This window comes from Schistocerca americana, chromosome 4 (assembly GCF_021461395.2).
Source record: "Schistocerca americana isolate TAMUIC-IGC-003095 chromosome 4, iqSchAmer2.1, whole genome shotgun sequence".
NCBI lineage: Eukaryota > Metazoa > Arthropoda > Insecta > Orthoptera > Acrididae > Schistocerca > Schistocerca americana.
The window spans coordinates 613,785,296-613,802,379 of record NC_060122.1 but is presented as its reverse complement, the minus strand read 5'-3'; the positions used below and the strand labels follow the sequence as shown (position 1 = coordinate 613,802,379).

At 42.3% G+C, this 17,084-nt stretch overlaps 1 protein-coding gene across 3 annotated transcripts in view; it reads left to right on the top strand.

The window, feature by feature from the left end:
* Positions 1–17,084, top strand: part of LOC124612413 (epsin-2-like) — a 93,067-nt gene that overhangs the window by 62,881 nt on the left and 13,102 nt on the right. For all 3 annotated transcript variants that reach the window (XM_047140611.1, XM_047140610.1, XM_047140612.1), the window contains one exon: positions 7,526–7,614. In XM_047140611.1, coding sequence (XP_046996567.1) covers positions 7,526–7,614 — 89 coding nt within the window. The remainder of the gene's footprint in view (positions 1–7,525; positions 7,615–17,084) is intronic.

The following is a 17,084-nucleotide window of genomic DNA, read 5'->3' as shown; positions in this document are numbered from 1 at the left end:
GAGTTGATGGCATACTGCCTTGCTTCACGACTCACTCACTCCACTCCACCGACCTAGAGGGTGGGGCACGAGACGAGAACAGACGGCGCTGCCACGCGGAAAAGCGCCAGTGGGAAGCTGAGGCGTAACAAGGGCGTGTGTTTAAACGAGACGGACAGAAGCACGTCTCAACCTCCACCCCTCAAACCCAAACGAAGGGCCCACAGACAATCCGACACTCTTCACTTGACTAAGATGCACTCGGTACTGTTTACCGGAACCATTATGGTGAACCAAAAGATTGTCTGGACCAAAGACCCGTAAGATAGTACATGGGCCGATAAAACAGGGAATAAACTTACTTAGCCTACCCGAACGTTTTCCTTTCCCCATCATATTCCTAATGTGCACCTGATCACCAGGCTTCCCATTAAAGGGGAGGCGATATCGATTATAACGACGTGCTTGCCGGTTATGAGTCGCAACAATGTTACGCCTCGCCTGTTCCCAGTTTTGCTTAATCAGACGAGGGCTGACCTCAGAAGATGTCTCCCACAGATGGAGACGAAACGTTAGGTGGAAATTTTATACATTGACCATGGCCTCTCAGCCCGGAAGTTTTAACTGAAGACAACACCGGCTGTGAAAGCCTACATTGTATGGTTCAAAAGATCAATATTATATGCAAAAGCTTAGCTTTTCTTGTAGCTACACTATGTATATTAATGTAAACTATTAACTTTTCCGCCAGCCGGTGTGGTCGAGCAGTTCTAGGCACTTGTCTGGAACTGTGGGACTACTACGGTCTCAGGTTCGAATCCTGCCTCGGGCATGGTGTGTGTGATGTCCTTAGGTTAGTTAGGTTTAAGTAGTTCTAAGTTCTAGGGGACTGATGACCTCGGATGTTAAGTCCCATTGTCCTCAGAGCCATTTTTATTAACTTTTCCTCTTTGTGTGTTTAACTTTTACTCTGTGTTCGCACTACATAAGTCATCTTGCTATTGGCCTATGCTCTGAATATCTGCTGTCATTGGCTGGCGAGATCACATGGCCTTTGAGGTATGGTTGGCTTACAAAAGGTCATCACAATCTTGATTTCAACACTCCAGAAACTAAAGTGCTGTTTGGTGGAATTCGAATTTATTCTTTCACGAACGCGTATATGTTGCTGCACATCAAAGGTCTTTCCGAAACATCTCTCCTTTTTTTCGTTAAAGGTTTTTCCAAAACTCCCCCCCCCCCCCCCCTCTTAAAGTGCTGGGAAAAAACGTATTTAAGCCTGGGAAAAAGTACATGTTTTAACCAGGATATCCAGGAAAAATCTAGGGAATTTTTTTCCCCCTTGTACACGTATACACCCTGTAGTAGTATCTTGCAGAGGTGGTACTGGGATGCCTGTGCCATGGAGATGTGTTTTTTCAGTACCAGGTTTGTAACAGCCAGGAACTGACGAAATCTTAAAAAGATCAAGGGCGGTATCCAGGGAAAGGAACTTTTGTGGTTAGGTCGATAAGGTATGCTTGTCTGAAAACCGGTGCAGAAAGATGGAACTGGGATCCATTGTGACAGGGAAGGCGTAGAGGAAACGGGAAAGACATGGATATGGCAGATGAAGTTGTTAGATGGTTTTGAGGGGAGCTGGATAACAGAAATACATGTAAAAATATGCAAAGACATGCACAAATTCGTAAGAATGCACACAGTTATGTAAAAATGTCCACAAATTTAAAAACATGAGTGAAAATAAATGGTTGAGGTATGGGAGATGTGTGTATTGGGTTAAGGGAAGAGAAAGGTGAATAAGGGGTGGTTATGTCTAGGATCATAAGTCTGTGTGGCACAGGTGGGTATGTAAAATGAAATGTGAAAGTACTTGAGGATGAGGTGGTATCATTAGGAATAATTATAATTATTGATGGTAAGAATTTGGGGTGTCAGATTTTGCCTCAATCATCCACACTGTCATGTAGGCACATGTGCGCGGATAAGATCATTGAGACATTGTGGATCAGAAGTTGGAGCATGTGGGGTTTGGAAGGCGATGAATGAAAACTGGAAGGAAGAGAAAAAACAGATACTGTGTAGAGTAATGCTTTAAACAAGTCACAAAAAAAAAGTCACAGGGTTGTGGGATGGAAGAAAAGCTGTTAGGTAAAATCGAACAATGGAAACTCCAGGTTGGAATAAAAACACCATAATTCAAAACATGAATTGTTACTCACCATAAAGGTGGCTTGTAATTTGCGGACAGGTGCAACGAAAGACAGTTACACACATAGCTTCTGCCCAAAGCTTTCTTCAGAAAAGGAAATACACGCACACACATTCCAAACAATGGAAAATCCAGGATGGAATGCATTCTATGTAGGCATGCCAACCAACAAGCTGTCTGTCCGCATGAACGGCTACCGACAAACTGTGGCCAAAAAACAAGTGGACCATCCTGTAGCTGAACATGCTACCAAACAGGATACCCCTCATCTCAATGACTGCTTCATAGCCTGTGCCGTATGGATTCTTCCCACCAACACCAGCTTTTCTGAATTGCGCAGGTGGGAACTTTCCCTGCAATACATCCTACGTTCCCGTAACCCTCCTGGCCTCAACCTTTGTTAGTCACTGTCCTCACACATCCAGCCCCCTCCCTGTTCCCATTCCAGCACTACACAGCTGTCATTTCACCACCACACCCAGCCTCTTAATTTCTTTTATTTTTATTTCTCTCTTTTCCGCTACTTACCCCTCCCCCCTCGGCACCTTCTCCCCTACCCTCCATCTAATCTGCGACACTTCACAGCCTGCCACCCCCACCATACTATCCCTCCCCCTCCCTGCCCCAGCCTCCTCCTTACCACCACCCAGTCAAAACTCCCATCATGCACTGGTGCTGCTGCTCACAGTGTAGTTTCATCTCTCTGAGACTGCAGATGTGTGTGCAAGTTGTGCTTGCAGGAGTGTGTGTGTGCGTGTGTGTCTACTGCTGACAAAGGCCTTAATGGCCAAAAGCTATGATTGTGTGCACCTTTTTATTGTGCCTATTGCAGCTCAGCATCTCCGCTATATGGTGAGTAGCAATTGTCACACACATTTCATTAACACAAGCAACCATACCTCATGCACACATGACCACCATCGCCAGCAGCTCGGACTGGAATGCAACTGTCACATTCATTGTAAGCAGCACTCTAGAGGGGATGGGGAAGGAGATGGGTTAGCAGGGCACAGGTGGATAGAGAGAACAATGCTGTCCGGCAGTGTGTGCAGGGACCAGGAGGCGGCATGACAAGACTGCTAACAGTGCAACATTGGGAGGTTGACACTTAGATGCCAACTATTGGTTGGTCTGACAGCATACAACATTTTCGTGTCAGTGTTAGTTCTTTTACAAGTGTGTGTGTTGCTACCTCCGTCTCCCACCCTCCTCTTCATTTCTTCCTGTGAGAAATTAGTTTTTTGACTTCAGTATTGGAGTTTTCATTGTATTTAACATTTGCCTCGGTTCTAATGCCATAATCTGCACTATAACATTAATACCCACCTAAATCATGGCAGCTGGTGCCATATTGAAAACTGTTCCACAACATTGAATGGTAGCTCGCAGTGCCATTGCAGTATGTCATGAGCAACGGTCTTACTTTTGTTGTGTTTGAACCCACCCTTAATGAAGGAAAAATGTGGATTTCTGTGTAGCTACTGTGAATCTAGGGAAAGCCTTTGACTGCTCAAGTTGGTATAAGATTTTGGAGCCTTGAGACAATTAGGACGGATGAGAAATTTATATCCCCAACATAAACCAAGTGAGAGGAATAAACAGCACATTCAGCACAGAAGATGGCTTAAGAGAAATTGTTAAGGTGTATGTGATGCAGAGATGTATTATGTTTATATAGGATATATAGAAGTAGATTGCTGCAGATGGAGAAAGCTAACTTCATTAAAAGTGCTCTATCTGTTTTTAATATCGATAGGTTATTGAGGAAGAAGTCCCTGAAAGTGTGTTTAGAGAATACAGAACTGTTTGGAAGTAAATATGTTGCATGGAAGATGTGTAGAAGAAATTGGAAGCATTTCAAACGTAGTGCTATCAAAGTATGTAAGAATTACGTGGGCAGTACCAAATAAGAAATTTAAAGGAATAGGGAAGGAAACAGGTCTATGACAAAACTGGACAAAAAGAAGAAACAGTACAATGCAACCTACACTGTGGCATCAAGAAATCATTAACATGACAATAGATGTACTCGATGGAGGAGCACAAGATAGGAAACCAAATTAAAAAATTGTAGATACGTGTGTGTGTAAAAAAAAACTAATATCTCAGGAAGAGTTTTGTGCAGCTTCGTTTATACCTTACAAACTCCCAGTGTGAGGAAATTGTCTGTGCCTGTGGTGATGCAACCATGGCAACAGTTGCATATTTCCTCTTAGAGTATCACAGGCTGCTGTATGTAATGGCATAACCACTTAATAGTTGATGGTGGAAAACTGCACCTGTTGTATATAGCAGTGGAAAAATAATTGGAACTTCCAGATACGGACACCAGAGCATTAAAGGACATTGTTACCATTAAGAAAACAACCATTGTACACCACTTTTGTGTAGGAACACTGTCTGGAGAGGCATAGAGAAACATTTTTGGTAGTGTTTCTGTTGATAAATATTGTATAAAGTTGTGGTTTAAGTGCTGCAAGGAAATTCGAACAAGCTTTAACATCTAATATGACCCACTCAGATGTAATGATATGTACAATTTGTTTTTAGTAAAATAAGGCTACTTTCAAATTATATGGTCTACAGTGTGGTGGTGTCTGCTGGGGGAAATATCCAATTCAGATTGTCTTGTTGTTGTGGTGGTGAAGTGGGGTGGAGGTGTTTGGGTGAATACATTACGAGCGTTGCAGGATTCTGTCAGGCACTGAATGAGAATGTAACAAATGATATCCGTGAAACCATAGTAGGTAACCATGTTTATCATTTAGTGGCATAGGTATTGCGCGCTATACTGGATTTCAAGTTCCACTGTAATCAGTGTCTTCAGTTGCATGATTGGAAATACGCAGATTTGATTTGATTAGCCCAAACAGCCTCCATGGTCAATATGTTTGAATGTGATGATGTTATGGTTTGTGTGGAGAAAACAATTAAGTGCCAGTTATTCTCTTCCAACATCTCCCAAGAAACTGGGACTTCGTCTTTGTGAGAAATGTGTAAATTCTGTTGCCAGTCAGATGTCCATATGTTTGTGAAACATCAGTACACAAAAATCCATTGTAACTAATACCAGACAAGTCATTCAGTGAGGGAATTTGATAAGTCATGCAGGCAAAATTTTATCATCCCTGGTTTAATGTCTAGCTTAAAGAGGGATCCTGCTTCCATCACTATCAGATGAGCCACTAGAAAGGTGTTAAAATTTCCAGCCAGACAGGGACTTGAGCCTTGGACCCTTAGGTTAAAAGCCTAATGCTATACCAACTGAGCTAACCAGGCCCACACATTAGGATTGCGGTACAGCTGCATGGTGTGCGAGTGATTCACTTGGGTAAAAACAACCAATTTTATGACTACAAGGAAACTTGTGTGGTTTGAAAGCAGCTGACAACTGGTGCACTAAAAGCAAACATGTTTTTGTCTGCATTCCATGTATGCTTAAAGATTGCTGTCACTGTGGCAGTATGAATTGTCATTACAAATGTCACAGACATCCTTTGTTTCAAAGGTGGAGCCAGCAGTGTTCTGTCCACATATTTGTGTGTGTGAAAACTACATATTCTTAATATAGCGGATATGCTCAGTCGCAGATAGGCTTAGAAAAAAGACTGTCACAAATATAGCTTTTGGCCAGTAAGACCTTCGTCAAAATTAGACACACACACACGAACGCAACTCACACACACAACTGCAGTCTCAGGCAACTGAGGCCACTCTGCAAGTAGCAGCACCAGTTCATGATGGGAATGGCAACTGGGTGGGGGTAAGGAGGAGGCTGGGACTGGGAAGGGGAAGGATAGTAGGGTAGCAGGGTAGCGGTGGCAGACAATGACATGCTGTTGGGGAGCGCGTAGGGACGAGGTGGAAAGAGGGTAAGGGCTGCTATGAGCAGTCGGGAGGTTAGACGGAGGGCAGTGGAGAGGTGGGGAGGAGGGGTAGCAGAAAAGGAGAGCAGTAAAAAGACTGGGTGCGATGGAGGAGTGAGGGCTGTGTAGTGCTGGAATAGGAACAGAGAACAGGCTGAATGGGAGAAGACAGTGGCCAACGAAGGTTGAGGCCAGGAGAGTTACAGGAATGCAGGATATATTCCAGGGAAAGTTCCCACCTGCGCAGTTGGCCACAGTTTGTTGTTGGCCATTCATGCAGACAGACAGCTTGTTGGCCGTCATGCCCGCATAGAATGCACTACATTGGTTGCAGCTTAGCTTGCAAATCATGTGACTGGTTGATGGGATAGGCGATGTTTGTGACCAGACTGGAGTGGGTGGTGGTGGTGGTGGTGGAGGGAGGATGTATAGGACAGGTCTTGCATCTAGGTCTATTACAGAGGTATGAGCCATGAAGTACAGGGCTGGGATCAGGAGTTGTGTAGGGATGGATGAGTATATTGTGTAGGTTTGGTGGATAGCGGAATACCACTGTGGGAGGGGTGGGAAGGATAGTAGGCAGGACATTTCCCATTTCAGGGTACAGCTAGAGGTAGTTCAAACCCTGGTGGAAAATATAATTCAGGTGCTCTAGTCCTGGGTGGTACTGAGTTAGGAGGAGAATGCTCCTCTGTGGCCAGATGGTGGGAGTTTGTGAGGTGGTGGGAGACTGGAGAGATAAGGCATGGGAGATTTGTTTTTGTGCAAGGTTGGGAGAATAATTGCAGTTTGTGAAGGCTTCAGTGAGGCCCTCGGTACATTTCGGGAGGAACTGCTTGTCATGGCAGATGCGACGACAACAGGTGGCTGGGCTGTATGAGAAGTGACTGCATGGTAAGGAACGGGTGACAGCTATCAAAGTAGAGGATTGCTGGTAATTAGTAAGTTTAATATGGACGGACATAGGTATCTTTGTTATGGAGAAACAAATACAGCTTGTTTTATATGAACTTAAGCTGAATTTATTATGTTTAAATGATTGCCATAGATAAAGAATAAGAGCAGCTTGCTAGTGACTTTGGTGATTGATTATTTCCTCACACATTTAGTATTTGTTCATCATAAAACTGAGTGTGTGTACAAAGGTGGTACCAAATGTAGCCCAGTTTTTTCTTCCTGTGATATTCCAGCTCTGGGACTATTAGCAAAGTAAAGATCCCTGTCTGTCCCAGCAATTTACTGGGAAATTAAGGTCAATATTCAACATGTGAAGACAATGGAGATAAGAAAACAGTATTCATTTGTGGCATTGGAATAAGTCTCAGTGTGTGCATGTTCTCTACAGGACAATCCAAACAGTATAAATTTGTGTTTCTCTGTAGCAGTAATTAGTGATAATTCAGTTTTCTAGATTATTGTATGTTAAAGATTTGCAGTGAAACTTACATCATTATTTTTATTATTTTAGAGGCTGACTTGGAGGGAAAGACTCCAGATGAACAAGAAATGATGAAGATAATGGGTTTCTGTGCATTCGACACTACAAAAGGCAAAAAGGTATCAGGAAATGACGTAGGTTCAGTCCATGTAATTTTAAAACGCAAATATCGTCAATACATGAACCGCAAGGGTGGATTCAACAGACCCCTTGACTTCGTTGCTTGATCATATAAAGTGCGATGAATTTTTGTTTGGTTCTTTTGAAGGTATGGAGAATATTTAATACTGATTCATTTCTAAGGAACTGTTTATCTTTTACACAAAGGTGAAAATGTGTAATCCTCCAGATAATTTCCAGCTTTGTACAGTGAAACTAGAGTCTATAATTTTGATCAAGGAGGCCGTATTTATATTTTCCAGTATCCTAATATAGGTACTGCTTTGACAAATGAGGTGTGATGCACTCAGAATTTTAGCATTTTAGTAGGTTCCTGTATGACATACCCTATTTGTTTGTACCATGTAATGTTCATTTGTGCAAATAAATATTTTGTACAGCTACTGATGTTGACACAGAAAAATTTGTGTTCATGTGTAGTTTATTTCAAAGCTGTGTAAACTTCTGCATACAAATACTCAATAACACTCAAATTGGTAAACAGTGATGTGTGCAAGCATGCCCTGTTTTCCTACCACTGTTCTGTAACTAGCCCAGTCTCTCTCTCTCTCTCTCTCTCTCTCTCTCTCTCTCTATCTCTGTGCGTGCGTGCGCACGTGCCGGAAGACAGGGGAGTGCTTGCGTGCATGGGTGTTTAGCATGAGATGTCTCACAGACCTATCAAAATAGAAACATGCTATAGGCCGTATGATTTTCTTTTATTTATTGGCCTTTAGTTTCCACTATTCTCCCAGCTTGTTCATCCTCCTAGACTTGTACATATATATGATATCAATACTGAGCGATGATGTGCTTTTTCTAGAGGAGCTGGGATCAGATCACTATCTGACCATTCAGATTTTGATTTTTAATGGCTTTTCTAAATCAACAAAGGCGAAAGTTGAATGTTAACTTCGAAGGGCCACTGCGGATCTACTTTCTTGTCCCAGTTTGGGCAATGTGTCCACTCCATCCACCTCTAATGACCTCATTTCCTGACGAAATATTAAACCGTGATGTTATATCATAATACAAATCTAATATTGTAATGATGATACAATTAGAAGTATTAAACAGTTTCTCTCCCTCCATATTGTCCCCTCACTCCCTCCATATTGTCCCCTCACTCCACTCGCGCCGACCCGTCTCTCCACCCGCGCCGACCCGTCTCTCCACCCGCGCCGACCCGTCTCTCCATCCGCAATCACCCTCTAGTCTCCCGCACCCATCACCACCTACCCATTCCCTGTCTCTTCTCAGCCCTACCTGTCTCTTCTCAGCCCTACCTGTCTCTTCTCAGCCCTACCTGTCTCTTCTCAGCCCTACCTGTCTCTTCTCAGCCCTACCTGTCTCTTCTCAGCCCTACCTGTCTCTTCTCAGCCCTACCTGTCTCTTCTCAGCCCTACCTGTCTCTTCTCAGCCCTACCTGTCTCTTCTCAGCCCTACCTGTCTCTTCTCAGCCCTACCTGTCTCTTCTCAGCCCTACCTGTCTCTTCTCAGCCCTACCTGTCTCTTCTCAGCCCTACCTGTCTCTTCTCAGCCCTACCTGTCTCTTCTCAGCCCTACCTGTCTCTTCTCAGCCCTACCTGTCTCTTCTCAGCCCTACCTGTCTCTTCTCAGCCCTACCTGTCTCTTCTCAGCCCTACCTGTCTCTTCTCAGCCCTACCTGTCTCTTCTCAGCCCTACCTGTCTCTTCTCAGCCCTACCTGTCTCTTCTCAGCCCTACCTGTCTCTTCTCAGCCCTACCTGTCTCTTCTCAGCCCTACCTGTCTCCCGTCTCTTCAATCCTCTGCCTCTTTCTCATCCCCGCCCGCCACCCCCCCCTCGCCTGCACGCCCCAACCCCGTTCGCCGCACCCTCCCCCTCGTCCGTCCTGCCCGCCGCCCCACCCGTCGCGTCCCCCGTCTGCCCCACCCCTTTCCTCACTTCTCCATCTCCCTTACGCGCCCCTTACTTCTCTCTCTGCTGCCTCCCCTCGCCCCCCCCCCTCCTCGCTCCCTCACCCCGCCCCCTCGCCCCCCCCCTCGCCCGCCCCCCGACTGTACCATTGCCCGCCGCGTCACCTGTTGCCCCACCCCTTACTTCTCTAACTTCCCCATCACCCTTACCCACCCCCTTACTTCTCTCACTGCTGCTTCGCCCTGTCCCCGCTGCTTCACCCTCTCATTGCATCTACCTGAACCTCACCATCTCTCTCCCTATCCCTCACCCGCACTCTCCCTTACTCCATCTACACCCCCTCCCGCCATCTCCGCCTCGGCTGCCCCCTCCCGCCGTCTCTCGTGTTCCCTCTGTCTCCCTCCTTTCTGCCCCTCCCTTTTGCCTTCCACTGCCCCCTTTGTGTGTCCCCTCCATATCTTTTTGTACTCTCTCTCCCCTACCTCTCCTTTGCCCCCGGTATTCTTCTTTTGTCCTCCACCACCCTTGTTTTTCTCTGCCTCTCCCACTCCATCTCCCTCCCTCCCTCCCACTCCACATCCACTCTTTTTCAAAGTTGCAGCTGATGTTTACTGGTAAATGAAGTAGTAGTCTCCATGTGCAATATGTGAGTGTATGCGTTTGTGTGAGGGCAGTGGGGACTGGAAGGTGGACTTAAAGAGAAAGCTTATTGTTCTCTGCTGGAAAATGATTTAATATATGTACAAGCCTGTAAAGCTGCCACTGTCTTGAAATACTTACTGCTAGTCTGTGCATCCAGTAAGGAAAGAAAAGAATTGACGTTACTTCTTCGAACTGTCATTATGTTGGGAGAATGTTTTCTTAATTTCATGATTTTGTTTTTCCTCTTGAATTGAAGGGCAGAAGTATTTTCGCAACAAATTAAAATAGAAAAGGAAACTCCATAGCTATCAAATTTGATATCAAAAAGTGTCAAGCACCATTGTAAAGATTGCTTTGTGATAAAGTTTGAAAGTGGTGAAATAATCAGCAGAGACCATGAGAACCCGTGTCTTGTACACTCAGGTATGTGCAGTAAATCCCTCGACAGGCAGAAATTGTCCCTGTCAATAATGTTGATTACTTGACTTTTGGAAGGCATGCAGTGCAGTACTGCACTGTCTCCTAATGAATGAAATGCAAGCATACACAATAATGGACCAGCTTTGTGACTGTATTCAAGACTTTCTACCCTATAAAAGTGTAACATGTCATTTTCAGTGGCTGAAGTTGTTGGGCGCACACCCAAGGGAGTGTTACTGGAACATTAATGACCTAATGAATAACATCAAAAACATCATGAAACTGTTGCAAGGATTGGCAGTTGACTATCATTATAAACAAATGTAACATACTGTGTACAGATAAGGGAAAATTACACGACTGCCAAACAATCACTGGAAACTGTCACACCCATTGAACATGAGAGTATCCGTATGGTGTTACTTAAAGGTGAATGACCACATAAAACTAACTGTAGGAAAAACAGATTACCAAGTGAGGTGGTGCAGTGGTTATTGTACTGGACTCTCATTTGGGAGGTTGACGGGTCATACCAGTGTCCGGCCACCCTGATTTAGCTTTCCGTGACTTCCCTAAATCGCTTCAGGCAAATGCCAGGATGGTTCCTTTGAAAGGGCACAGCTACATCCTTCTCTGATCCGATGGGACCGATGGCCTTGCTGTTTGGTCCCCTCTCCTCAAATCAATCAACAAAAAATAGATGACACACGTTGAAAGAATCAAGAAGAGAAGTGCGCTCGTGAATGAGGTAGCTTACAAATTTCTAGATCATCCAATACTAGAATATTTCCCTTCACTCTAGATTCCTTACTAGGTATGAGTGATAGAAGAAATAGAGAAGATCCAAAGATGATCTCTGCATTTTTTGTGAGTTAATTAAGTAAATGAAAGTGTTAGAAATGCTTGACCGATTTCTGTAGCAAACATGACAATAGAGGCTTTGTGCACCATGACATGCTTTACTGTTAAAATACCAAGAGTATATGCTCTTAGAAAAGTCTGCGAATATTCTGTTTCCTCATTCTACTATCTCATCAAAAGACCATTAAGGTAAAATTACAATGATTTAGAGATCACAATGAAGGCTTACCAAATATCGTTCTTCCCATGCACAGTTTGTGGCTGGAATAGGAAAAGGGAGAGGAGGTATGATGGTACACAAAGTACTCTTCGCCACACACCATAAGTTGTTTTGTGGATTGTAGATGTAGTTGTTTTCAGGAAATCACCAAAACTAAATAGTCTCGTCACGTGTAAAGAAGAAATTATGTGCAAATTACACATTTGGTCTTTTGTTTTTCCTGTACCATTATTTGGAGCAGTTTTTCCAACTGTTATATGTTATGTTAAAATGATATCTTCATTTACTTTTTGGGATGCTTCAGCAGGTTATGAACTTTCTTATGATAACTTTAGTTTAAGGGTCCAAACAGCTGAGTACCCTATGAATGTGGTGGTGGTGGTGGTGGTGGTGGTTGTTGCTCCTTGATGATTCCCCAATGCCTCCTGCTGTGTTTCCGTTGGGTCATTACCTCAGAATTTTATAATCTCTTTGAATCAAGTTAAGAACTTGCTTGATGATAAACGCCTCACGCTCAGCATCAATCTTCATCTAGATTTTTCTGATGGTAGGTAAGTGGAGTTACCATATCAATAGTCGGAATAATCATAACTGGAGTACCACTGTCATCCAACAGTCTTTCTTGGTTCATCTACCTTTCTCTCATCTGGCTACTTGTCCCATTCAGTGTCATTTAATTTTCATTAGTCACAAATATGTCTTTTATTTCATTCTGTTACCTTATCCACTTGTTTGTTTTCCCTCTTACTCCTAGCAATTTGCAACAGCCATATCTCCATTTCTTTGTAGAAGGTACTTGAGTTTTACAGTTTCCCACATTAGAAGACCGCGTCTTACTGCCAAAACACATGTAATCTTTGTATCTTACACATCTAAAACTATTTTGAAAACAGCTTTGCTAACCAAATGCACTCCAGACCACTTTTGCTGTAGTGTTTATTTCTTTCTGTATCCATCTTCCCTTCTGGTGTCTTAAATACAACAGCTAATCAACAGATTCAATCACTTTGTTGGCAATGTTTACGATTTTTCAGTCAATATATTGATTGTACACTATTTTAGACTTAAAATGGAAATGGTGCCTCAGCTGTGTGGTGAGTTATTAACCTGTACTCCTTCTATGATTATTTTAGACTCATTATAATTCATTTCCAAATCTTCAATTAAATTCGGTTGTTTAGTTCTTCCATTCCCTTTTGAGGCTTGTCTGCAGTCTCAATGTCAACAGAGCAATATCATCTGCTTCAGGTTGACTCATTAACTCTTATTCTTTGTTTTACCTACGGAAAGATCTGAAAACTTCCTCTAACTGTTGAGAAATATTTTCATGTCATTTATTTCCCACTTTTGTGATGAAATTTGTTGAAACTAAAGCAGTTCTCTAACACGAGTTAATTCACTGTCTCAAGGTCTGTTATAGTAGTAAGAAGGTTTCCCAAAACTGAACGACAAAGGCAGAGTGGTAATTCATACACATTGCATCATTTTGTAATTTCATTCCCCCCTTGGAGTCACTCCCCTGTTGTTCCTTTCCTTGAGTAATAACTATCATATATTCTATTTATTTGTTTCTGATTCCAGTGAGTATCTTATATATTACAGAAAGGAGACTGCCAGGTCAACAGTTTTGTATTTCTTGCCTGTTTCTTGTGCTTGCTGATATATAATAAATGTTCAGTTAGAAAACTGGTACATAATAAACATCTCTAACTCTGGGAAGACAGTGGTTGTGGGATGTGATAGAGGTAGCCTTGGCTTCTGGTGCAAAATATGTCTCACAAATTATTGTTTCTACTCTCCAGCCATACTGTTACAATATTTTTGCTGTTGTATTTCCAACGAGAAATACGTGCATGCTGCAGTTTTGTGACTGGTACCAGATATTAATTCTTATTATAGAAAATGATTTACCTAAACCTTGCATCGCTTTTATTTCATGAACAGTTTGATATTCGAACGAGGTTTTCAACATACGATAGTAGAATGAGGGGTATATAATTTTGTGTTCGTGTTACACTGTGAACAGTTGTATTAACCAAGGCATTGAAGCAAGTATGGTTCTTGTAATGAAATGAGTTTTTTGCACTTAAAACCTCCTGAAAAGATAAGGACAGCCCAGTGATACAATGGCTTTGTGTGTGTGTGTGTGTGTGTGTGTGTGTGTGTGTGTGTGTGTACTCATGCTGGTCTCTTGTGCTGTCTGGTACCGCCATGTAGCATGTAGCAATGTTATTGCGTCACTTCTGGCTGGACTGCTGCTTAATATTTGTGTTTTCCTGTTCTCTATATGTGTTTGTCTGTTCTCGTCAACACTTACTGTTAGAAGAAATGTCACCCCATTTCCCCTATTTATCATTACTCCATTCCTAGCAGTGCTAGAGAAATCGTATTCCTATAACACTTTTTTCTTTTTTCATATAAGTTTAGTTGAAATAGTGCCGGGCTTTCTAGAATATTCTGGATCTCTCTCTCTCTCTCTCTCTCTCTCTCTCTCTCTCTCTCTCTAGACCTTTCTGTACAGAGCAGTTGTAGGCATAAGAATGAGCCAAGCCCAGTTTTATACATTTTACAGAACATTAATATTTATGTTTGAATCTTTTCTGAATCTTCCTGTTCTGTAGCATTTAAACTTATTTTGCAAAAATACAGAACTTACATTATATTCTGTAAAAATATTATCACATATTTATTCTAACTGTCATTTTTACATGTTAATAAGTGAAGTAAGGAAATAAAGAAGAAAATATAGACGATTTTCTAGACTTATTAGAGAGTATAATTACAGGTATGGAAGCAATAGTAATGGGTGACCTAAATGTGCAGGTAGGCAAAGAAAGGCAAGGGAATGGGGGAGATAAATGGCCCATATGGATATGTGAGGAAAAATGAGGAAGGAGAGAAACTGGTTGATTTCTGTGAAAGAAATGGGCTGATTGTGGGCAACACATGGTTCCGTAAAAGTAATAGCCAGAAGATAATGAGATATGGATGGGGTGATAGACGGACAAAGACGGCCATCGATTACTTTCTGGTGGAAAAGAAAAATTGGAGACACTTGATGGATGTAAATGCACTCCCGGGAGAGGCTTTTGATGGAAACCGTCGAGTGGTGGTGGAAAAGATGAGATTCAATGAATTGAAAGACATAAAGGAAGAAAGGGAAAGGAAAATAAAAGTGTGGAAACTAAAGGATGGCATGGTACAAGAAAAGTTCAAGGAGTTACTTAAGCGTAAAATCCCTAACACGAGTATAGCAGTGTGGAAGAGGAATGGGGTAAGTTCAAAGAAGCATTTGTAAGCTCTGCTGAGACCTGTGGCAGAGTGTCCGGAAGGGTAAAGGAAAAGGAGACGCATGGTGAAATGAGAGGGTGATGGAGGCAGCAAAAGAAAAGAAGAAAATCTGGCATGAATGGAACAGAGACTGAACAACTGAAAGTAAAAGGAAATACCAGGATAGTAAAAATAAGTGTAAGAAAATGTTAGCAGAAGAAAAGAGGAAAAGCTGAGAGAAATTCAACCAAGTGTTGGAGGTGTAAGTGGCTGCAGATGACAAACTGTGAAACAAAACAGTCACTGCTGAAACACAACACATCAGAGAAACCACACCATCTGGTAAAAAGGTATGAATTCATAATTTTATGTGTTTTTTTTCCAAATACCTGTCATTATGATTTAAAAACTAATAGTTACATGTATACAAACAGTAAAGAACTTGATCTTTAACAGTCATGAAATAAACCCACTGAAGATGCTGCAACTGAACATGTTTGGGTTAAAAAACAAAACTGTGTTTTGCTAAAAGCGGATTCTGTCCAAAAACATATGTATTGTTAAAGCAAACGTGAAAAAAAGAGCTTCAACCCTCAGATGATTAGTTGGAAAAAGATGTTACTTGTGGTAAGAGGATGATGTATGGAATTACAAAGAGTATGAGGAAGGAAAAAACATACACAAAGCTAGTGAAGGGGGAAAGTGGAGAGCTATTAATCCAACCAGAAGAGATAAGGAAAAGATAAGATGGAAAGAGTACTTCTATAAATTACTAAATGTGAAGAACGGCAATGGAAAGGGAATAGAAGTGCGCCAGGGGTCTGGTTGAAGAGGAGGATATACCAATGTTAGAAGTGGAACTAGCTGCGAGAAGAATGAAAACAGGAAAGACACCTGGGGTAGATGAAATTATACTGTGGAGATAAGGCAGCTGGACCAGTTGGGCTACAGTGGCTATATAGACTAATAAGATGCATTTGGACCCAAAAATGTGTATATGAAGAAAGGGAATAATAATCCCAGTTCTCAAGAATGGTGATAGGAATGTATGTGACAATTATCAAGGGATCACACTCCTATCCCAAGTAGCAAAAATAATGGAGAGGATACTGGAAAGAAGAGTGAGAGTAAAAGTGGAAGGGCAGTTAGAAGAGGAGCAGTATGGCTTTTGTCATGGTAGATCAGCAGTGGACTCGATCTTTAGTATGAGACAGTTGATGGATAGACATTGGGAGTGTGGGAAAGATCTGGTGATGACATTTCTCGACCTAGTGAAAGTGTTCCCAGAGAAGAGGTATGGGCAGCCATGAAGAGAAAGGGAGTTAGAAAGAAAACACTTGAAGTCATCCAGGCAATGTATGAAAAAAGCTCTTGTTGTGTGTGCAGACATCAGTTGGAAGAACTGAATGGTTTAAGAGTGTTACGGCACTAAAACAAGGAAATGTGATATCACCACTACTATTTATAATGGTGATGGATGAAATAGTCAGAGAGACGAAAGAAGCCCATAGAGGAAGGGAGATGAAGCTGTTACTATTTGCAGATGATATTGTGGTGTGAAGAACAAACAGTAAGGAGATACAAAAACAAATAGACATCCTAAATGATAAGGTCGAGAAATATGGAATGAAATTTAGTGTGGAGGAAAGCAAGACCATGGTGGTAACCAGAGGGGATAGAGAGGGCAAGGGACGAATTCATATTAAGGGGCGGTATATTGAAATAGTGGACAACTTTAAATATTTGGGAAGTGTATTAATGGGGAATGCTCTTTTGGAGGCAGAAATTAGCAAAAGAATACAACAGAGTAGTACATTGTACCAGTGTGTGAGGGACTTGGTGTGGGGAAGGGAAGTGCCAATGAGGTGCAAGTTGGTGCTATACAAGAACTACTTCACACCTACTCTAATTTACAGCTCAGGGACTTGGACTGTGACTAGAGGAGAGGAGAGTACGATACAATCCAGTGAAATGAAGTTTCTGAGAAGTATGCTAGGGAAGATGAGGGGGGAGAGAGAGAGAGAGAGAGAGAGAGAGAGAGAGTGAAAAATGAAGATGTTAGGAAGGAAATTGGGGTGGAGAAGTTGACTGAAAAAATTGAAAAGAATAGATTAAAAT